At 41.0% G+C, this 24,908-nt stretch overlaps 1 protein-coding gene across 2 annotated transcripts in view; it reads left to right on the top strand.

Annotated features, from left to right (window-relative positions):
- grik1a (glutamate receptor, ionotropic, kainate 1a) overlaps positions 1–22,840 on the top strand; it is a 58,797-nt gene extending 35,957 nt beyond the window's left edge. For both annotated transcript variants that reach the window (XM_083772466.1, XM_083772465.1), the window contains 8 exons: positions 3,317–3,433; positions 5,279–5,482; positions 6,753–6,976; positions 8,370–8,488; positions 11,835–12,052; positions 14,540–14,762; positions 19,032–19,282; positions 22,577–22,840. In XM_083772466.1, coding sequence (XP_083628592.1) covers positions 3,317–3,433; positions 5,279–5,482; positions 6,753–6,976; positions 8,370–8,488; positions 11,835–12,052; positions 14,540–14,762; positions 19,032–19,282; positions 22,577–22,729 — 1,509 coding nt within the window. In that variant the 3' untranslated portion in view covers positions 22,730–22,840. The remainder of the gene's footprint in view (positions 1–3,316; positions 3,434–5,278; positions 5,483–6,752; positions 6,977–8,369; positions 8,489–11,834; positions 12,053–14,539; positions 14,763–19,031; positions 19,283–22,576) is intronic.
- Positions 22,841–24,908: the final 2,068 nt, after the last annotated feature.

Below are 24,908 nucleotides of genomic sequence, written 5' to 3'. Positions count from 1 at the left end.
CTCAATTGACATACATTACATTAGAAGACGTACATAAAACAAAAACAAAACAAAAAAGACAAAAGACAGTTTTTACTTCTCTCTCTTGGGATCTGCTTTGACAGGCCCGATAAATTGACGGCTGCTGTATTGATCCTTCGGCTTGTTTTGGTGGTCGTCTATAACATGAGACCCTGGTTTTATAAGCATTGTTGGGCCAGTTTAGAATCTGAATAGCTTCAAAATGACCAAAGGCAAATGCATTAGATGTCTCAGTACATGGAGGAACTTTAACAGAGTATATTTATTTTTTCCGCTTTGCTATATATTATTACAAAACAACAAAAAAATGTAACTCAATGTTAACTTTCCTCAGTCCCTTGTTCTCTTATCTGCCGTTGCAAGAAATAGGGCTGATTTATGGTGTGGTATAGGGCTGGCCCTTTAGGTATGTACTGTAACAGTAAATGGGGCAGAAGATATGGATAACTTTTATCTGGTGTGTACTGTACGTAAGCACATTTTATTTCTGACTGACTTTGGGTGAATTGAATTAGATAAGAAGCTTCAGAGCTGTGAATCATACTATGTCTTTTATTGGGAAATCACTCGTAGTGAATAAAACACTTTAAACCTGCCGTCCCTATTTTGTTCAAAATGTCTCAAACATTTAAAAACGAAGTACTATATGCACATTTGACGAAAATAGGTGAACATTCTGTGAAAAATAGCAGATTTGGTGTATAGAGGGAAAAAAGTAAAGTAGGTTCTGTGGATATACTGTACCTAGCAATACCTTCCATTGAGCTTGCTGAGCTCAACGCTCAAGCTGGCAGGGGATATAGTTCTACTCTGTGGACAACCAGGTTGTTAGGTTAGTTTTAAGTGTGTGGATAGGGAATGGAGATCGTTAAAGGTTTTATGACATTCATTTTCATTTCTTTTTCTTTTTTCTTTTAGGTTTTATGACCTCAATTACACCCAAAAAACCTGAACTTTGAACATTCAGTGGATTTTCTGTGGTCTGAAGTTTTCTTTGGGTTTTTTTGGGGCTTTTGAGCTACAATGAAAACAGGCAACACAGTGAAACAGTGACATCTGCTGGCAAATCCCATTGACATATATGGGATTTGCAGTAAGTGATGTCACTTACTGCCGGCAAATCAGAGCACCTGTTTGAGCCAGAAAACCCCAGATCACAGAAAATCTACTGAATGTTAAAAGTTCATGTTTTTTGGGTGCAATTGAGATTAGAAAACCTAAAAAAAACAAGAACAATTCCAAAACCTTTTTTTTATGTCACAATCCCTTTAATGGCTGAGGGTATTCCACATTGTGGTGGCAGCAAATTAGAATGCATTTTGTTTGAGACGAATCTAGGGGGAACAACTGGAACCAGGTCAGAGTAGCTCCCTCTGGTGTTATGCCCATGGGCATCTCTCACTCTAGACTAGAGTGGACTGTTTTTAGTGACATGGGGGTTGTTAGCGAACCATGAAGTCCAAGCATATAACAAATGTTTCTCAGAGAATTCGTTTGGAGCTTTGCAGTAAGGAGATTCTGCTTCCAGGGTCCACGTTTCTGCATTTGGTCCTTCCGATCTACTCCTATGACAAGGATGCTCTAGTCTAGAAAGCTCTTCAACCACAGTAAAGTTGAATAGAGTTTGTTGAACTGAATACAGGTGCTCGTTGGCGAGGTATAATCATGAAACTAAAGATCCAAGGCACTCTGTTCCAGTGAAGTGAAAAAAGCGTTTATTGTAAGCTTCAAGGCATGGCAATTAAAGAACATTACACAAAAGGGAGGACCAACGCGTTTCGGCAATCAGTCTTCGTCAGGGTCCCATCAAAGCCTGAGTAGTAGTGTAAATCAAATTTACACTTTTACTGTGTACTTTAATGCTATTCATGATAATCTTTAATGTGCTGCTAATGGTCTTACTGTAAAACTGTCTGCTGGGCCTTCACTGCTGTGGTTGTTAATCAATGAGGGGATTTGAAAGGGTCAGAATCCAGCCTCCAGATGCCTATTCTAATCTGATAACTGTCTGGATTATTCTCACTGGCCAGATGAACGTGGCAATCTCATTCACAGTTACTGTAACTCAGTGGGATACAAAAACACCACAAACCCAACCCTGTCTGTGAACCCTTTCCTTCCCCCATCATTCTGGCCCTCTGGTATTATCTTCCAATATTTGTGTTTTTATACAGTAGGAAAATATGCTCAAATTTGTAGTCAAAGATAAAATAATTCTCTAGTATGTGGACATAATTCTTAAAACGGTGTATAAATTCCAGCCCTGATTGAACCCACAACATTGCGTCTGTCTGTCTGTGTTTGTCTGTCTGTCTGTGTTTGTCTAAGCGCTATATTTAAAAACTTGGAGAGGAGTCTGAGGAGATTCATAATAATTACGAATGGGAGGGGCCTATTTTACAAACAATGACACAAATCACGAACGGAATGTCCAATCCACCCCAATTTTTAATCACATGTCAAGGGTGGCTTAATCAACAGACATCTAAAAGCAATTACATTTTCATCCAAAACATTTAAATGTTTGTTGCGAAAAAACATGATCTTTGGGGGATAATTGGTGGTGGAGACAATAATATGATCAGAAAGGTTACAGTTTTCAGATAATTAAATATTTGTCATCAAACTATTACAATGTAGATTATGTCCCACTGAAAGTAAGGTCCTGTTCCGGATTACACAGCAATACATAGACTGACAAGAAGTAATTCTGTTTTAAAGTAAAAGGACCATTCCATATGTTAAATAATTAGGTTGTACTTGTACAGACAATGGGTTTCATAACTTAGAAATTAATGCATTAAATTAATTAATAATGCATAGAGCAGCAACAATATTTTGTCTGGAATACACTGCAAAGAGAGTTATGAGAAACTTCACTCAAAACCATAACAATGAAATGGTAGGGAACAGAACAGCCTGTTACAGTGATTGATGCGCAGTGTTTGGAGTGAGCCAAATCTTCAAAGAAATGCTACCATGGTTCTTTAAAATGTATATTCCTTCATCCTTGTTAATTTTTCTCTGTGGATTTACCCTGTGGATCGTACTGCAGCAATTGTTCCGTTTTCAGCTTCCTAGTGTGATTATTTTTGTAACAAATACAGATTCCATAGCTCTGAATCGCCACACGAATTCAATAAACTTCCTGGTAGGATTTAAAGCCAGCAGTGCTTACAGTTCTTGAGGACCAGGGTTTGTGAGATACCACTTCACTTTTCGCAATCCTTCTGATTGAGAGCCTGTCTCTTTCAAAAAACATGTACTGATCTCTGATCTTTGTTTCCTTCACCAGATAGCTGTGTGGAACTCGTACACTGGACTGAACCTGACGCAGTATTCCCGTGACCAGAACAACAACAACGTGACAGACTCTCTGGCCAACAGGACTCTGATTGTCACCACCATACTGGTGAGATGGGCAGAAGAGGCTTATGAGTATAGTGCAGTGGTTCCCAAACTTTTCAGGTTCAGACTCAAAAGAGAGATTAGACGTTTGCCTGGTAGCCCAAACTAATGAAAATAGCAGGTTGCGAAGCGTCGTGTTGTGAGCTTGTAGATCGGCTATTTTCACTATTCTTAATCGTTATTCTTTTTTTCTTTTTTTAATCTTTTTAAATAATTATATATAGGCCTATATATTTTTTGAAAATGTAGGAAAAAGAAAATGGGATTTTTACTCAAGTCGTGACCCAGCTGTTCTGAACATTGCGTTCCAAACTTTGTGAATTAAGTTTTGGCTTGTAACTATATTTTCCTGGGAAACAACATACCGGTAAACTATCAGAAACAGCTGTCAGTCTACAAAAACGATCCATACAACCCTTTTTTCACCATCCACTGTTACCAGCTCAAGTTGTTTACTGTTTTGAGCCTACCATTCCTACAGGTGCAAACGCTGACTATATTTTTGCACATTGTCTCTCACATGCAACAAGCCAACAACATAAGGTTAAAACCATTTAAGAGTTAAGATAAGGTCATCTACACAGTTACTGAGATTTACGACGTGATGCGACACGTGAGTTTATAGATAGATATATGTTTTGTAATAATAATCTAACGCTATAAAGTAACTAAAGCTGTAACATAATTAGAGTAAAATGTGCAATCAAAAATAGGAATTTAAAAAATCCAAAAAGGTAGCACATCCAAAAAAAATTATAAATGGAAGACAAAGTACTGCCATTTATAAAAATGGTAAGTAAAAGGAACGCTTACATATTCCGGCTATGAGCCTTCATCAGAGCAAAAAAAAGTGCTATATTAGTGTAGTGGAATATAAGTATGAATTATAAAAATGTAAGTACAGTACTTGAGTAAATTTACTTTGTTAGTTTCCACCAGTAGTTGTTCCCAAACCTGACCTTCAGAGACAGGAGTCGGCACGAATGACAAGAGCACTGCACCAGGTGAATGTAATTAACTTCCTGGTAGATTAGAAAACCAGCAGGACTAGAGGTCCCTGATATAAAAGGGCTAGCAGTTGTAGCTCAATTGTGTGTTTAGTCTATTCAGGTTTTCATGGCAACCCAACACTACACCACATGATTTCACTAATTAGTTCTGCTGTCTCTGGTTTTTAATTAAATCACCTGATGCGGTAGAATAAAAAAACAGAATCCAATTCAACATCTTGGCACATACAGTAATTGAATGCCACTGCTCAAGGGTGTGTGAAGAAGCCAGCTAGAGAGTGGAAGAAGAGAATTATTATATTTGGGGATTTACACATTACACAACGTGGTATTTTTTGCCTTAAGTACCATACCGGCATCATTGCCTATTCACAGCTTTGTAGTCTATAGACCATTTTCCAGTAATTGGCTTTGTTTTAAAACTTTACTTTATTCAGGTGAGTCCGCACCTGAATAATTGAGTCAATGTTGGCTAAACATAATTTTGCAGAAAATAAGTCAAAGTTGTAAATCAATCTATTCTCTGGGGATCATTTTTGGTTGGAGTTTTCGAATCTACCATGGTTTTAAATGTGTTTATCACAACACAAAATTAAATGGATCTGCTATTTTCGGCGTGACACTTTCACCCAATGAAGTACAGTATAACAGCTCTTCAAAACGTTACTGGGAGAATTCTAAGCATCTCCTCTGCATCTAATGAGGGTATTAGATACAGTATGTGTGTGAAAAGGAGACATGGGAAAATAAGCAATAAGATACATGGCAAATTAATGTACCAAAATACAATACAATCTTAGTTTGTTTCTTCCTTTGGTTTTATTTTCCGTGCTATACAGGAAAACCCGTATGTGATGCATAGGAAGTCAGACAAGGAGCTGGAGGGTAATGAGCGCTTCGAGGGCTACTGCCTGGACCTGCTGAAAGAGCTCTCCAACATCTTAGGATTCACATACAAGGTCAAACTGGTGACTGATGGAAAATATGGAGCGCAGAATGACAAGGGAGAGTGGAATGGAATGGTACGGGAGCTCATCGACCATGTGAGTTGAAACCAAGTTACTAACGCATACTGTAGCAATGTTTTGCCACACACACACACACACACACACACACACACACACACACACACACACACACACACAGCAGTGCTGTTTGTTATTATTAACAGCAGCTATCAGGAAGCCCTTGGACACTGAGTAAATATAATTGCCTACCTGATGGAATAGAAAGGTAGCAATTGTCTGGGTCCCCATGCAGGACCCGAGTGGAAAGTCAATGACCTAGACTAGACTAACCTCTTTTTCTCTATTTCTCTCTGGAAGCTGCAGGTGTTCTGAAATGACTGGGAGTAAAGAAATAAGCTTCCCAGCTCTCATTAGGATAAACTCATCAGGCAATTTGGGGCATTGGGTAATGTGGTCAAGAATTGCTTAGTTTATATCTTGTTCTAACAGCAGCAAGTCAACATAAGTATTGCTGCTCTAGACATGAAACTGTACATACTGTACTGCAACAGCACATGACTTTTGGTGAAATAGAAAAAGCAGTCGCACATATTCTTGATTTCTGTGTTTCAATATTTTTATTAAACAGAAAAAGACATGGACAATACATGAACTTATAGCACATGGACACAACATACGACACTTAACCCATTTTGGGAGGTTTTTTTCCCCCCCCTTTGTTTTCTCTATTAAACACACATTCTTGATTTCTGATGTGTGTGGGGTGGTTATCTTACTGTATGTTTAATGTTGATTCTACAATCTACAGTATATACTACAGTTGGCAGCACCATGGAGGATATAGGGAGAATGTGTCTTAGAATGTCGGGCCAACTTTGACTAGCTTTTCATTATCGAGTAATTCAAAAGAAGATAACAGACGAGACGAATAGACTGATTTAGAGATTATAGGTTTTCATAGACCTGGGACTGAATTCGAACTCACACCAAAATATTGTCTGAGGAAAAAGAGAAAAGACATAGCTACTGGAAGTAAATAAAATGTGACTAAAGGTTCATTTGTGTAGGTTGGATGACAGAAACTAAAATATGATGGCAGATAATCCCAAAACAGTCTTATTTTTCAGGGAGCATTCCAACAGTGCCCGGTCCCACTGTGTAAGACGTGAAAAGACAAAAAGTGTTGGCACGTCTTAAAGGCTCAGCAGCAGTCTGGATGATTGCCTAAAGTTGTGCTGCGCCCCACAGCTCTGCACCAACAACCCACAACAAAGCACAGAAAAGAACCAAACTCAGGATGGTGATTCCTACATGATTCCTACCTCCCCTCACTCTCTCCCTCCAGATCGCAGACCTCGCCGTGGCTCCTTTGACCATCACCTACGTCAGGGAGAAATCGATCGACTTCTCCAAGCCCTTTATGACCCTCGGCATCAGTATCTTGTACCGTAAACCCAACGGCACTAATCCGGGCGTCTTCTCCTTCCTTAATCCCCTGTCTCCTGACATCTGGATGTATGTGCTCCTGGCCTGCACTGGGGTCAGCTGTGTGCTGTTTGTCATTGCCAGGTAAGAGGATATAGGATGGATTAATGGTGGGGGGCATCTGTACAGATGAAAGACTGTGTGTGATGTGAAGGATGGCAGTCGAGGGTTATGGGATATGAAATTGTGCTTCTGGTCAGCCTTGTCACCAGGACAATAGTATGGAAGCCCATTTCCGCCAGTGAGGAAATATTGTGCAATTCTGATGATGTATCTCATAGTTTCATATTCTGCAAATATCACATTAAACCTACTAGAACAGTGCCTGCCCTCATTTATTTATTTATTGATCTCCATATATGAAGATCACAACACTGACCTCATCAAACCCTGGATTTAGGCCCTGTCTGGAGCCCGGGCAGAGGCTTTTGTACTGGTTCCGGACAACTGGCTATCCGGACTTGAGACCGGGCACTGCACTCCCGGCGGTTTGGAACGCATGTGTCAAATTTGATGTCGGCGAGGCGAACGGTTCTCGAGTGTGTGGGGGGGGGGGGGGGGGGGGCTCTCTCAATCATGCCTTTGTATTTGTATTCAGTGTTGGTAGAAGTACCAGTACAGAGAATCACAAAACAACATAAATCAGAGTGGCCAAGTCAAACGCAGCATGTGAATGAGAATTATCTGACATGAATCACTGACTAAGTAGAGAACAACTGGCAGGTAAATGTCACCTGAACAGTAACGGGCAGAGAATAGCTGAACCGTGTCCCTCCCTGTATATTGCATTCTGATGCATCCTGATTATAATCATAATGGGAACAAAAGAAAATCGCTGTTCACGGCGCCAGTTGGCTTTGATTGTGGTGGTCATCTCGGGTAAGGGCCATATCCCTGCCAGCTGGTAGGGCAAATTATGAGATATGCAGGTTCCAGGGGCGGATTTAGTTGTTTTTTTTTCTTTTCCATTTGACACTGTGATTGCAAACTGACAACAGTTAAGAGTACATTTGTTTTAAGCGGGTGTAAGACTGATTATGCATATGTACTGACTCAAAGCAAACGCATTTTCATTTTCTGTTCAATGTAGGCCTACACGCCTGAAACTGCTCTGTGTATACGAAGTGGCTTTCTGTCAGGAGTAAGCTGAAGGGGGAATAGCATGTAGACATACATAGAACAGGGCTCCACGAGGAGCTCAGGACTTGTTTAATTTGAAATGGTTGAAACATGACTAAATCCAGCTCCTGCAGGTTCCTTCTCTCGCTCGCTCTCTCTCGCTCTCTCGCTCTCTCTCTCTCTCTCTCTCTCTCTCTGTATGCATTAAGTCCCCTTTCTGAAGATTAGCAAAGCAGTGCACCATGTATTGTCATTTTCATTCATCCAGGCATTGTACTCACCCCAGTCTTCTTTTCTCTCCGTCTCTCCCTTTCTCTCTCTCTCCTTTTCTTCTGTCATTGTTTTTGTCTTCCTTCAGGTTCACTCCATACGAGTGGTATAACCCACACCCGTGCAACCCGTCTTCAACTCTCGTACAGAACAATTTCACCTTACTCAATAGTTTCTGGTTTGGCGTTGGAGCTCTCATGCAACAAGGTATATAGGTCACAGGTCATGGGCCACTCATCCCACAGGCTGCAAAGGCCACTGGGCCCCTCCTGTAGGGGACCATGTATTGAACTCTCTGCACAGCAGTAGGCATTACCCATACTCTAAAACCTGGAGAGAGCCATGTGTCATCAATATTCATCCCCCATTTTCTATAAACACCCTATCTATGTGTACACCATAAACTTTAGTATTAAAATAATAATAATAATAAATTATTAATAATAAACGGACTACTTTGTTATGATAAATATGGTTTGTTAGCTCCCCACCAACAGCATGTGTTTTGACTACAGCCAGCTGCCCATTCTTGAACTGCACATATTTCCGTCTGTGTCTTTATCGTCTTTCTCACCACCTCTTCATTTATCTTAACAGGCTCTAACAGGTTTTATGGTAGCCTTTATGTATGGGCTGGGTGTATGCCTGGTGTGTGTGCACTGGCGTGCATGTGTGTGTGTGCGTGCGTGGGTGGGTGTGTAGTACTGTAGTACTGTATGTCTATAGCTTGTGCATGTCTGTGTCTGATACAGTATGTGTATGTATGGAAATGTGCATGCACACCTAGCTCTCTGTGCATTTGTGAGTAGAGTGGCCTTGAGCGTTCTGTGGGATGCCATGTCCGACGGTAACCGCTTTGGATACATGGCAGCTATACCAACCTAGCCTACCAACCTTTACAACTAAAAGCACCGTTAAGTCCAATTCATGCTTGGCCGCACAACAAAAAAACAATACTTATGGCTCGTACACACTGCACGCTATTTGCTCTGATTATGCTGTCGGGGACCATTTTTGGCGCTCGCCGACAACTTTAAAACTCCTACAGTGTGTAGGGGCCATTACGCCTACTACACCTTGTGGGGCATAGGCTGTCAATAAGCAATCTCTTGGGCTGTTCTATCCAGCTGGCTTCAGGTCATCTTCAGGGTCTTGATGTCAGCCTCCATGTCCCATCTCTGCGTCTCCCAACAAACACCTGGTGCAGAGACAAAACTGTGCAGGACAAAAACATGCTTGCCAAAATAAGATACAATGCTAGCCAAAACATTATGCTGGCCAAAACGATGGTAGCCAAGAACTAATTATGTGCGTCAACATTTGTTTCAGCTAATATATAATATTTGTCAAGCAACATTGTTGTGCGATGAAGTATGAATTAAGCATGAAGCATTTGTCTCCTATAGCCCAAAAAAGAAAAAGTGGGTACAAATGTTCCAGAAACAGTAACCCTAAATGTAGTTACGTGTGGTACGTATCCTTTTCATTATACTTTCATGTTTCAAACGTATCTCTGTCCCAGAGAAGACAAGGTAAAGGATGCTCACTGTGTGTGTTTTGCAATTTCACCATTGACTTAACAGGCATGTGGTGTTTCCACTGTTTTCCTGTGCCATCTGTATTCTTGTTTCTCTGTGTATCCTCATTTGTGTCTGTTTGAAGAATGGGAAATAGCTATGTCATGTTCAAATCAAACATAATATTTTGCATTGCCATTCCCTCTCATCATTTTGGACAGTCACACAAAGGAGTACAGAGAAAATAAATTTAAAAAGAGATGTGCAATTTATCATCCAGGGAGGATCTGGGTGGAACATCTCATTGAGAAGAGAGGTGCAGCGGTGTGAATCTATGCTATTAAGATGAACTATTTGAGCTGAAGTGCCTGACTCACACAATGTTTTTTTTAACAAACCCACAAACACCAGCATGCATACACGCGCATGCCCTCGCGCACACACACCCACTCACGCAAGCGCGCACGCACGTGCGCTCACTCTCTCTTACTCTTGCTCTACTACTGACTGAGATACTTCGCTCATTACCATTCTAGCTGCACCATTCTCACTCAGACAGACCTCTCTAGTTCAAAATCACCGCTGCACAGAGATGGAGACACAGAGGGTAGTATAGGTACAGTATGGAATCCAAAGAACCTATTGCATTCTTTAAAAGAGGTTTTTCTTTCCATTTATTAGTTTGTAATGATAAAAGATGAGTGTTCAACAACAAAAAATCATGTATTGCTTTCTATCGTTCTAGCAATTCTTAAATAAGGGGCGGGGGCATTCGGGAAATTGGTAATTTCTTTTTAAATAATTACACTATTTTTGTCTTTGCAAGCCCAAAGGCATGAAGATCAGGGAAGAACCTCTGCTCCAAATGTTGCCACCAGGAGGCCGATTTTTTGCAAAACTTATTTCCAGGGAGAAACACATTATCAGATAGATTTTTCATATTCCATCCTGATTGGCTAAGAGTGTATTCGAAGGTTTGCAGGAGTGGCCAGTTTTGTGCAAAATGCCTCCGATGCAGTGAAACTTGCACGCACATCCCCACTAGGCCAAGGAATCTGTAAGAGTAATGTAAAATAAAAATGTTTTTCAAATATCGGCCTCCTGGTGGCGCTATAACAGGTCAATGTGAAACATTTGGGTCAGAGTTTTTCCCTGATCTCTATGCCTTCGGGCTTGCAGAGACAAAAATAGCCTGCTTATTGTGTAAAAAATACCACCCGTGTGAAGTGAGGGGTGCGCTTATCGTCGTACATCATCCAATAAAAAATGAATATACTTCTTCATTAATTAATTTGTCAACTTAACTTACCGGTATGTTATCGTTAAAAAAAAAAACTGTATATATGATGATTTCGGGTGTGACAGTACAGTACAGTTACAGTACAGTACAGCCACACGGTAATCTGAGTTCCCAGAAGTCTGTCATTTCTCAACCATTTCGGAACCGGGCCCGGCCCACTGGCCGTGTTCCTGGGGGTCTGGATGTTCCGGGGACCCCCACAGGGTAACTCTGTCATTTCTCAACCGTTTCGGACGAAGGGTGGCTCGCCGGAACCGGGCCGGCCACCTGTGTGCGTTCCTGGGGGTCTGGAAGTTCCGGGGACCCCCGAGGGATCCCCACACGGTAACTCTGTCCAGGCCAGCACCCTGGGCTCGTTCCTGTGGGTCTGGAAGTTCCCCAGGGACGCCCACACACCTTCACATCTTTTAATTATTATCATTACAAACTAATAAATGCACCCATGCTTGCATTACATCACAATTCTTGATCTATAGATTTTTGTTGCACTAGTAGAGAATTTATGGATAACTACATGAATTCACGCATGGAATCACAGAGCACAGACGGATGATGACTGACAATATTTATATATAGCCAGGTAGGTAGCTACACAACCAAAGTTCAACATTGCATTGTGGCGGCACCATCCACCCATCTTCATCTAGCGCTGTCACCATTCCTGTATTTCTTGTAGTTTTCCAGGTCTCAGTCTCAGTGTGGATATAACATGGTGTGTGCCCGCCACTCTGTCCAGGCTCGGAGCTAATGCCTAAGGCTCTGTCCACACGCATACTCGGTGGGGTCTGGTGGTTCTTCACACTGATCGTCATCTCTTCCTACACGGCCAACCTGGCCGCCTTCCTGACGGTGGAGCGCATGGACGCTCCCATCGACTCGGCCGACGACCTGGCCAAGCAGACCAGGATCGAATATGGTTCAGTGAAGGATGGCTCCACTATGACCTTCTTCAAGGTAGCTCCCCTGCTTTGATCTATACTGTAGTATCTTGTGATCAAGCTAAGTGTAATTATCGTGATAAACTGCCAGCCGGGGAGCCTGATGGAGGGGAAAGGAACTGGTCGGAATAACGTGTTCCTTCCACACGCTATGTCCCCCCCCTGTCAGGTGAAAAGATCAGCTTGGACTCCTCATGCATAGAAGGAAGCAGAGGAAGTGTAGCGCCCAGGACTACATTAGATAATTGACACTGGGTGAAAAAATAGGTTGCAAAATCGAGGGATAAAAACTATTGGGAAAAAAAGCTAAGTATATCGTGATCAAATATTACATAGCCTTTCACTTTTCATTAATGGGTAAAAATTGTATGGGACATTTAATGGAAAGTGTTCTGTTTAATACGGTAGTACAAAGACATAAAAATCACAAAATCACATGCTTTTGAGGGACACCGGCAATAAATAGAGGACAATTTATTTTATTTTAGTGCTCGTTTGGGAAAATATTTCAACATACTGTATTAGCCAGATGTCCAATATAGGCCCTTAAGGACGTGTTTTAATTAAATTGTCTCCAAGAGACCTTGAGGTGTATCTATAACAGGCTTGTCTTATGCATATTGTAAAGCCTCTTTCAAATCAAAGGGACTTACAGAAGTAGCTGCTCACGCTCCCCCTCTCCACAAGGACAGGAGATATCTCTGAGCCAGGAACTCAACCTCAGACCAGTTGCGAGTTCTCTGTTATACGCTTGTGTAATGAAGCAGTTTGAGTTTTTCTGAATGCAAATTAGACTCAAAATTCACGACAGGGCTGGGCAATATACAACATATCTATTTATACATTTTCCAAAGTGCACACTTGTAAAAATGTAAAAGCTAGCCTTTGCATGGAGGAATAAAACATTGTGCTGCTACTGGCACACAGACTTCAAGGGTGACTAAACCAGGAAGCATGTCAAAAAACAACAACCAACAAATAAGCATGCTGACACCCACCTGAGAGTGTTCCGTCGGAATGCTCTGAGGCAGTTAGTGTTAGAATAGTGCTCGACTGGATGGGCTAGACTAGAGGGAGTGGGAACGCTTGTTTTGTTTCACTCAACTGAATAAAGATTGGTTTTACATGCATGACTTCCTTTTTTACATCACTTGAATGCAAGGCGGATTAGGCTAGATCTAGGTTCCCCACCCCCACTGGGAAAGGGGCCTGAAAGGGACATCCAGCGCAGGCCAACTACCATGCCAAAATACAGAATAACCGAACACTCGTATCACAGCCAGAACAGGTACCTCACCCAAACTTCAGCTATGACACCAGACCTCAGGTCAGTGTCCTCCTTGCCCACTACTAAGCAGTTTGTAATTTTCATAATGTTGTTGATGTCTGAGGTGGGTGTGTCTTTCAGTACCTTCATGATGCTCAGTGACACCATAGAAGGTAGGTTTGTTTCCCTGCCCACTTCCCTGGTTTTTTTCTACAGGCAGGTGTTCGGGTGAATTTCCCTCGTGTTTAGTGTGATAGAGAAAAACCACCAAAATCCCATATTCTTTTCTCTTTTTGTCTTCACTGGACCATTCTGACATGTCCCAAGAATGGGTGTATCAAAGTAGAAGTTCCCAGCTCCATTTTGTTTTAAAATATTTTTAAAATAATCAAGTTTTTCACAGAATCCCCCCCCCCCCCCCCCCCCCCATATGATATAAAGTTTAGTTTTTTTTATGAAAAGTCATGATGAAGCACAAGATCCCCCGCTATACCAACGAAAACCTGGATCTGACGGAACTGTTGCACACAGAGCTTAAGAATGAACTGAATTGCAAGGGGATCAGAGATCAGAAAGTCAACGATGAACCAAGGGTTCACCATGCACCTTTTTCCCTTCATTCCTTTTTGTTTAAACTATTTATTTTTGTATCCACCCTCCACATTTTCCTTTTTTTGCCCAGCAATAATTCCCTACAAAATCACAGGGCTGCCTCTCTGGGGCACATTTTAGTTCACAATCCAGCCTGTTCATCTGTGTGAAAAGCGACTTGGCAACATGCTATTTTAAGTTTGTTTGCTTTTCATCACTGTTGTCTTCAGATTGAAATCTTGCATCTGAGCTACCACCACTTCTACCAAACCTACTGGGCTCCCTTATCAAACACTTGACTGCACCAGTTGGCATGCTCAGAGAGAGAGAGAGAGAGTTGTAGAGTGCTACAGTAATTGGCATTGAGATAACTGTGCACTAGTGTCTAGAGACAGAGACTCATGGGTGTCTGAGTAAGAAGGATTGAGATGGATAGTGAGACTATGTGTCCTTGCCGTCACACCTATATGGACTCAGATGTGGGACTTTCTAAACGTATCCATGTCTGCATCACAATAGCCTTATAGCCAATGGCGTTAGCCCCCCCCCCCCCTCCACCAAGCGCTCTGGTGGCCCGGCAGCTGCAATACACGCAAGTCACCAGAGAGAAAATTATACTTTGCCTCTCTTGTGTCTCTCCACCAGAAATCAAAGATCTCCACCTATGAGAAGATGTGGGCATTCATGAGCAGCAGGACCACAGCCCTGGTGAAGAACAACCGAGAAGGCATAACACGCGTCCTGACCACGGACTACGCCATGCTGATGGAGTCCACTAGCATAGAGTACATCAGCCAGAGGAACTGTAACCTCACACAGATAGGAGGCCTCATTGACTCCAAGGGCTACGGGGTGGGAACCCCCATAGGTGAGGAGAGCTGACCATGTAGACAAGCATGGCCAACCTAGAGGTGTGCATAGTTGAGCTGCACAATTGAATTAATGAACTTGATCAGTTATCTGGGAAACTTAAAGGACCACTTCACCACTTTTCAACCAATCTTGTATAATTGGTCCTCACTAATGTTCATGATAAAATAGCACAATTGTTTTCTACTTTGTCTGTGTGTCATAGGAGGGCTGTGGGCAGTTCAGAAACCCGTCCACCAGTGACATCATTGTTAGGCAGATTTTTTTTAAATAAGATATATATTAAGAGAGATTTTTATTCTCGTGAGAACGATGGCTTCCATTTTCGCATTGCAACTTTTCAGGAATAGAAAGCCTGCAGACACAGACTGAGTAGAAACAAATGGTGCTCTTTCATCATGATCATTAGTGAGGATATGAAGATAGGTTGAAAAGTGGTGAAGTGGTCCTTTGATGCAATGGTTTGAGACAAGCTTTGACCTTCTAACATATACATCAGATGTTGTGTTAGCACTTAGCAATCCCATACTTTATTATGTTTTTTGGCCTTGTGCCATGATTTGACGATAATAGGGTATTGAGCCTTTGCAGACAGTGGTACATGCTGTATACCCAACCAGACAGATCGACTGCCTCATTACAAAAGTTACACATTAAATTTGTGTCTCAGCTAATGCTGATCCTCGAAGTGGTAAAAGCCAATCTACAAGCTTGTGTTAACTTGCAACTGTTTTACTTTGAGCATAAATTAAGCATGAGGTACTCAGTCACCATCGTTCTCGCTGCAGGCCTATGGAGATGATCAGATAATTTGTTATCGTTCATCCAATCCTTATAATCATTGTGTGTGCAATGCATGTCCTATGAAACTGTGATTTTCTTTCTTCTTTAACCTTTATTTATTCAGGGAAGTTATTTGAAAGCAAGCTCTCTTTTCAATAACGCCCTGATTACAGTAAACATAACATACAATATAAACACAAATACATTACAGGATAAGAAACAATTGAGTGAACACTGAACAAGTACAGATCTCAGATGTATCCTTACAAGTTTTTTAAAACGTTCAAGTGAAATCAAGTTATTCAGTTTTAAGATTGATTGTAGACAGTTCCACATGTGAGGTGCATAGTAATGAAAGTCTGTTTTACCCAATTCGAATTCGGAATTCACTTTGGGGATTTCTAAAATAAGGTAGTTTTGGGAGTGGGTATGATGTTGGCCAGTTTTGGGACGTAATAGGCTGCTAAGATATGTGGGCAATTTTTTAAGTAAGGCTTTGTCGATAAAAACAGTGCAGTGCTGTTCTCATCTCTTAGCCAATGAAGGTCAACCAACCATTTCATACAACCTACTGTACAGTGATGGGTGAGGAACCCATCTCCAGTTATAAACCGGAGTAGATTGTGTTGAGTGGTTTTAGTGACGACGGAGCTGCATGCATGTTGATAATATCGCCATAAACTGATAAAATTGTGCTTTGAGCAACTACTTCCTATTGTTTGAATTGAAGCAAGCTTTGTTTCTATATAGAGGAATGCTAGTTTTGGTTTCATTTTAGTGAGTGAAAAGTTGTGAAATGTGGATTTGTCGTCTATCCATATGCCCAGATATTTATAGATGGAGACTCTTTCAATAGGAGTCCCCTCTCTAGTTGTTATGTTATAGATTGTTTGGGTGGCATTCGGTTTTCTAGAAAAGAACAGTTTAAGATTAGTGAGGGCCTGTTAAATTCTGTGAAAATCTGATTGTAGATTTTGACTGAAAATGGTCATATTCTATATCATTACAATTTAGGTACATTTTACACTATGTTCTGGAAGAGAAAGGTAAAGATTCTACATTTGCAGTTGTAGAGGTGGAAAAAATTAAAGTGTACACTCAACACTAAACAAACATGCCGATATGGCATTGTTATGGCCCACACACACACACACACATCTACCTCTGCCATCACCACGAACAACAACAAAACTACAGCAGCACAAAAACAATCACAGTATGACAAATGCAAAAGAACATAAATAGTTTGGAGTCAATTCTTATAGACTCACAAAGAAAAGAAAAGTTCAAGGCACTAAAGTTTTTAAAACCTTTAGGCTGACATCTACGTAAAGTTTTAAAAACGTACATAAGTGTTTCAGCATGAGCCTTCATCACGGTGCTCACACCCTTAAACACATGTGGGTAGATTTTGAAGGTGCGTTTTACCAATGGAAAAATACATAAATTGGCCTCGCTCTGCGCACATTCGTATTATGAAAGGCATATCGGCCCGTGTTGAACGCACTGACCCATGTTGAACGCACACACATTATGGCTTACCGCGGTCCTGAATATTTTAGCATTGTGGGAGTGTCCATATGTTAATTATTTTCGCTTTGCGCAATTTGCTATTAAGCCCCTTGACCTAAAGACACTCAGCGCATAACGATTAGACGTGGGTCTGACCACCTCATAAACGCAAAAAGCACTGTTTGATTTGACACTTGAGCGGCTCTGGGAAGCTGGTAGAGTGTTGCCATGTCTGTTTATTATAAGCGGCTTATTTTTCTGTAAAGTTGCTTTCTGTGTAGTTGTTTTTCTTGTTTCTAAAGTGGTTATTTGGGCTTTTCTCCTAATGTTGTTTAAACCAGTGATCCTCACACAGCACATTCCGATGTCAATGATCCCCAGATGAATGCATTTGCCCAACTAAGGACAGCTAATCCAAAAATTAAATAAAAAGATTACTTTTGAAAATAGCAGATCTATACCAGCTCACAATGCATCACATTCATTCATTAAAACTATGAACTCTGACTGCAGGGGGATATATAATGATCATTATAACAATGTGCAAGAACATAATTAAAAAGAAGGAAGAACTTTATATTTGTGGACAATCAAAATATGTTTTTTTATTTTAATGTGGTGTCATTCAAATTAATCTGGATATGGCAGACTCACTATTTAGAAAATAAAAACATGGCACTTCATTTAAAATAGGTTACAGACCCCTGTTATATGCGCTTATTTTTATAGACCTATTTACTTGTTTCTATGAGACATGGCAGTTTTGCGTCTTTTTTAAAACAATGTTGAGATTAGAAACGGCCATAATTCTTTCATTTCTCAACCTTAAAAATAAATAAAAACATCTCCATAATCCGTGGGAAATGTGCTTTCATATGCTGTATCACACCCGATTCAAGTCTCCTTCAATAAAATGCTACGAGCGAACTCAGCGAAGACCATACCATCGGGGCCACAGCATTACGCAGCACGCATTCAACTCATTCCTTCGTCGTGACTTGAATGAAATAAAATATAATAAACGTTATTTTACTGGTGTTTTTCAATAGAAACAAATAAAGAGCGTGTGTAGGCTACTGTGTGCAAGTGCAACAGTGCATATACATGCATGCACTAGGCTATATTTCTTCCGTGTCGGGATGGTGATTGAGCTCTTCAAGTTCACAGCCCGTTTGGTCTTTCATAAAAAAACGTTGATATTAGCCTATAAACACTCATGGTTCTCTCATTTCTCAACCGTTTTATTAAATGTAAAAATCTCCATATTCCTTAGGAATCTTGCTTTCATTCGCTGTATGGTACATGGTTCTATCGTTATCGAATTAATTAATTAATTGCCAATTTGCCAATATGCTGCTATCTACTCGCAATTCCATTCCGATCTGAAAGATGGGTCTGTTCTTTTGAGGCATAAAGGTGACAGCATGCAGTGCAATAGGAATAATTAACCCAAATGTGACAAAGGCATGTCATGTCTTCTATGGTGCCAGCCTGAAGAAATGTCATACCACGATCCCCAAAGTGCGCATTCCGTATGTGACATCAGCTGACTGGTAAAGAGAATAGTACGGACATGTTGATTGGGTACGTCTCAAACACGCCTTAAACACACCCATGACTAATTCAAGGCCGTTTTGCGCACTCCGCGGGGTGTCAAAAGCGCTTCTTAACATGCCCAAAATTGCAATATGACATACTACACGCCCCCAGATCATAATACTGTAATTAGATTAGTAATATAGAAGTAAGTAAAATAGAAGTCCTAAATCGACCCCTTAGACTTAATTTGATGGGGTCCCCCAGGGGTCTATAGGCCTACTTGGTCCCTTCCTTTTGTCAGCTATGTTCATTCAACAAATGTTCACATAATTTTCACCCATTATGACATGCCCAGAATAGGGATGCGAGGGTTCATGTGGTTAACTGATCTTGTCAAGCACCAAATGACACTTTCATTTCCACCTCTCCTCAGGTTCCCCATACAGGGATAAGATAACCATTGCCATCCTTCAGCTGCAGGAGGAGGGAAAGCTGCACATGATGAAAGAGAAATGGTGGAGGGGGAACGGCTGTCCGGAGGAGGACAACAAGGAGGCCAGCGCCCTGGGCGTTGAGAACATCGGCGGCATATTCATCGTCCTCGCAGCTGGCTTGGTTTTCTCGGTCTTCGTGGCCATCGGGGAGTTCATCTACAAGGCTCGCAGGAATGCTGACATTGAGGAGGTGAGTGAGACTGAGGGTCTACTACTGAGTAGCAGGTTCTTCCCCCCACCCCCCAGAAGACGTAAGTGGTTTGATTGCGCAAGCATACACCTGCACGCGTACAGTACACACTCGCTTTTTATGATGAAACGCCAGAGGAAGACTAAGTGATGAAGCTGTGGAGACGGGGCACACTAACTGCGTTGGGTTTCATTAGGTTTGTGACTACGACAAGGCTTCTGTATCACAGTGTGGTTGTTTTAAAACAGGATGGGGTTCATTTTGAGATATCTTTATTATCCTTCAATCCTTTATTAACCTTTATTCAACACAATAAAAATATAATAAACTACAGTCAATAGCCTTTGTGAATAAGATATTTGACATTCAATATGACAGATATCTGATGCATTTCCTCATCAATATGCTTCTTCTTTCCATATTTTTTTTTTCTACCAAAAATTCATTACGCTTTAGTATTTGATCATTCAAATTGGTGACACCAATTATTGTAGGTCATGCTCATCATTGCATCATGCCTGACATTGTTTCTGATTGCCTGCTGTTCAATAACTTTTTCCTTGTGGTTATCTAGCTGGATTGATATTTGTGTTAGTGCTAGTGGATTGATAGTCGTTTAGAGATTGAGTGTGGCTCGTGGCACGTGGCTTTGCTTACATATATCTGATTTGACGTGCATTGTTTTTTCCCCCCTCTGTTGTCTTGATGTTTGTGTTGTGCATGCTGGCTTCAGGCCTTTTGTTTCTTTTACGGGGTGCAGTCCCGTCAGTTCCGGCGTCATGGCTCCACATCCTCCTCAGGCACCTCCTTATCCACTGATCTGGAGAATGGCAGGCTACTTGACGACATAGAGTAGCCATGGCAACATACACAGGCAGACATGCTAGAATATAGGTTTGTAAGACCACCACCTGTAACCAGATCTCTCTCACCCTTCCTCTCTCTCCTTTCTTCACCCCTGCTGTTACAAGTAAAAATACATCCACAGCGGCATTTCCCTTGAGCCAATCCCAAATACGTATCACCTTAACCCCTTCAGCCCTAGGCCTATATACATTCCTTTGTACAGTAACAACCGACCTACAAGCTCACATCACGGTGGGTTGTGAGCTTATAGATCTGACAGGTTGAATGTGGATAAACTCCTTTTTATTTCATCTGTATCCTGTAATAATCTGACCCGTTATGTGGCTGCATTCAATCACTTTGCAGATTACTTTTCTTGTAATCTGTTACACCAGATTGGGAGTCTTCAGACCGTCTTTGAAAGTCATTGATTGAATATTTGGCTAAATCTTTGGACAGGATTAAAATGTTCTTTTCATGTACTTCTTCTCATGGGTCAAACCTTTTTCATTTGAATGGTGCTCATTGTGAACTGCAACTTTCTCAGTTTATGAATCCATACATTGAACATTTGCAACTCACTCTAGATTGAAAACCGTCATGCTTCATAACAGACAACTCTTTCATCCATTCACTTATTTTGCATGGCGCGGTGCACTTTACTTGATGCCTGGCAAAGAGGATTTAACCACTTGGCCCCTATATACCTTGTCAGCACACATCTACTGTACAAGCTAAGCTTGCAGATTTAGAACGATTTAGAACTTTTGTCAAACCTTTATCTAACTTGATCACATTTCTTTAAACTCCAGAGTTGCTGGAATTCCGGGGATCAATGGCATGTCACATTGATTGAACACCCAATGTTTATGAAATAAAAGCATCCTAATCTTCTGTCCCCCTGTCAACACAAGGGCCTTGGAATCTCGATAATTTTTCACCCCTTTTTGGCAGCACTGGGCAAAGGCAACGTTAACAGACAACATGATGGATGGAGTCAGTGAGCGATACAGACTCTCAGGGTCTTCAGTTGCCGCCCCAGGGCTTGAACTTGTCATCAGGCAATGAAACACATCTTAAGTGGTAGCCATTGTGAAAGCCCCCCTTCATGCTTTTACTCTGCACCTATCTTGCATTAGTACTATTGCGAGAATAATAATAATTTCATAGATGTGGTACACTATTAGCATATTGTAACACAAAACGATAGTTTCTGCATGCCCAGTCCATCAATGAGCAATCCAACATTGTTTTGTGTCTTTGAATATTTAAAGCTGCAATCCATAACGTTTTTTTGTGAACAAAACATCATTTTAGACCAATCTGTATGGTAGAGTATGTTAACACAATATAACTAACAGGTCTGCCTGCCCTTCTATTGGGACTTTTTTCCCCCACTTGGTATAGAGGTGAAAAGAGGAGGAGGCCAAGTACAGACCCCTGTGAGACCCCGGTCAATGAAGTATTTAGGCTTCTGGACAATAAGAATTTGTGCTATGGATAATTTCTATTGGTCTGGTGCCAAAGTAATGCCTGTTCTCTTTGGATCAACCAATTTTTTATCCATTTACAAATTTTACATGCACAATTTTGCAATTGCGATAATCTAATAAATGTTGATATATGTTTCTTTTTTTCACTTTGTGTAATTCCCTCCAGAAAGGTAAAATATTAAACAAACATGGTGATGTGAATCGAATACCTTGCTCACTGTAAATCGCTCTAGATTAAGAGCATCTCCAAATGCCTAAATTGAAAATTGTAAATGAAAATTGTAAATATGTATTTGAAAACTATGCATTATTCTGGTAAATCAAATTTATCGTAAGTAATGTATGACTTCATCATATTTGGCATTTGGACATTGGGCTGCAGATATTTTCCATTGTCTCCTGTCTGTGTAATTGGATTTGAAAGCACAAGACACAGTATACAACTATTTCACATACATACATGCATGATTTAAATTTCAACACCTTATTTGCATTCATGGTGTCTGCCAAGTGCCAAGACCAGTAAAGTGCACAGACGTCCCCTGGCATCAAGCAGCAGAAGAGCTCTTCGAAGCCACTGTTAAGTTTTATAGCAGAAATATGTTAACTGACCTTAATGTAGGTCATGTAGCATATTAGCTCCTGCGCTTTAAATATTTTATAATCCTGTATTGAAAGGGATTTAATCCTTATAAAACTCCAAAGTGGCTCAACATTCATGGCACCAGTCAAGAATCAAGAGGTTCCACAAGTCTGTGCTAACAGCAGCAGTACAATATACATCAACAAAATAATACATATATTACTGGACTGTAATACATTAAAATAAAATATTAATATAATAATTTAAAAAAGCCTTTGTGGCCTTGAGGTTCAAGGCCAGTGCAGGGACTCAATGGACAGTTGTATTAGTAGTGGTTAAGCAGCATGCCTTCATTGTTATTCTCTTTGGTAGTGTGTGTCTTTTAGCACCATCATGGAGGACTTGGGTATCTCCCTGCAGTGTCACAAAACCACCAGGAAAAGGTCGCGACCTGCCAGCAGGGCAGCATCGGTGTGTATCTTCTGTCAACCCAAACCTACTGCAAAGAAAGAGACTGTGGCGTAGTCCTTGGGAGAATGGTTCGAGTTCGAGTCCAATCCTTGTGTTCTTAAATAAATAGACTCTTGGGAATGCGATCAAAGACTGCTATTTTGCAGATTCTGTTTGTGAGCTACTTCATCTCAAGGCTCATACATAGTCTGGATTTTCGGTGGTGGGGTGACCACCGAACTACAACATGACGTCACGAGCCGCGGTGAAGAGCAAACCACCGCCACCGCTCCAGCCCTTCTCTCTGTTTTTACTCACCACCGCTCAACGTTATTTCAGCTCCGGTGGTCAGCTCACCACCGGAGCGGTGGTCACCTCACCACCGAAAATCCAGACTATGAATAGGCCTTAAGTTTTGTCATTTCCGCTAAATGACCCTTTCCTGAATGTATTTGTGTGGAAAATACATTAAGCATAAGCATTGCAGATGTGGTTTACAATGTCCTGGCCTTGTATCAACATCAATTATGAAATGTAAATGTTGTGTCCAGGTTGTGTCTGAATGAAAGCTTATTCAGCTTATGAATTAAACATGAATGAATGCTTATTCAGATGAACTGCTCATGTTCCCTTACAGTATGTTTGTCCTGAATAGGATCTACATACTTTGTAGATGCTCCTACTATATGGTATGGCTTTATTACCACTATAACAATTTTCAGTAAAAATGTTCTTTTGCATTTGTCATACTGTGATTGTTTTTGTGCTGCTGTAGTTTTGTTGTTGTTCGTGGTGATGGCAGAGGTAGATGTGTGTGTGTGTGGGCCGCCATAATGCCATATCGGTATCGAATTGGTCACGAAATAATCTGATTATTTTCACCAATATTGATGCTGCAATAATAATGTGAACATCAATGGCTTTGTACTCACATAGCAAGAGCAGCCAGTCTGCCTGTCTGTCTCTTTAAGAGCGTCAGCTGTTTGGGGGGCTTACTTACCATCTACTTTCACCAGCAATTTATTGTCCCCACCAGGCCGAAGGCATGGGGAGTGAGTATGTTTTGCACGTCCGTCTGTGTGTGTGTGTGTCCGTCCGTCCAGCTGTGTACAGCAAACCCCTGGCACCGTTAACCCGGTCGGTGCCAAATCTTGCACACACACTCCCTAGATGCCAAAGATGAACCTCTGCCCCAAATTCTCCAGAATGGCCTGTTATAGCGCCACCAGGAGGCCGACTTTTGAAAAACACTTTTTTATATTACTCCTCCAGATTCTGTCCAAAAAGCCTGCAAATGGTTACACACTATCTCTATAGTCATGTGTTCAAGACGGATCTGTCCGATATTTCATATTCCATCCGAATTGGCTAACATTGTCTTTCAAATTTTGCAGGATTGGCCCATTTTGAACAAAAAGCCTCAAATCATGAACGCAGCGTGCAATTAGCAAAACCCATTTTTGGAACTAAATGCCTCAAATCATCCAATTGCCATCCAAGGTAAGAAGAAATAGGACCTTTTCACATTGGCCTATTATAGCACCACCAGGAGGCCACAACCTGACCTGCCCTGGTGGTGATCTGTGCCCCGAAGGGCACTTTATCTAGTTATTTTTTAATTCAACGATGAGTTCAATATAAATATAATAATGTAATATATCGGAATCGGTATTGGACGATATGACCGTGCAAATAATCGGAGATCAGATATCGGTCTATCATTTCAATATTGTGTATCTCTAGTGTACGTGCATGATGTGTGTCTTGTAACATCAGAGGGGATTGCTGATCCAGAACAGAGAACATGACAACCTCAGGATTGTCTGTAACATGACTGATGTGCTGTATACCACATAATTATATTAATCAGATGTATTATCTATAGTGGGAAAAGAAAATCATTCAGATACCGGATGCTATAATAATAGCAGAAAATACAATGATTAAAAAAAAAGATGACATGAGCATCTTTCAACATAAATTCCAATTATAGCAAGTTCAGAACAGGACTCGGGTAAAACAGCAGCCACTATGGTATCACTCTGGAATAGGGAATCTTAAACTCAACTCAACTCAGCTCACCTGTCCAAGGTTTAATCTCTTGAGTTGGTTGCTAATTGGTCAGCTGCCGTAGGCTATAACCTCTATAGGGAAGATGGCGAGTGTATTCCCTTCCCTTTGTTACTGTGCTGAGGAACAGAAACGGCACACTATTAGACACCAGCTAACCTTCCTTCAGTACACACAACGATCA

This window comes from Protomyctophum parallelum, assembly GCF_964188405.1.
Source record: "Protomyctophum parallelum genome assembly, chromosome: 1".
Taxonomy (NCBI): Eukaryota; Metazoa; Chordata; class Actinopteri; order Myctophiformes; family Myctophidae; genus Protomyctophum; species Protomyctophum parallelum.
This window is presented reverse-complemented; position numbering and strand designations above follow the sequence as displayed.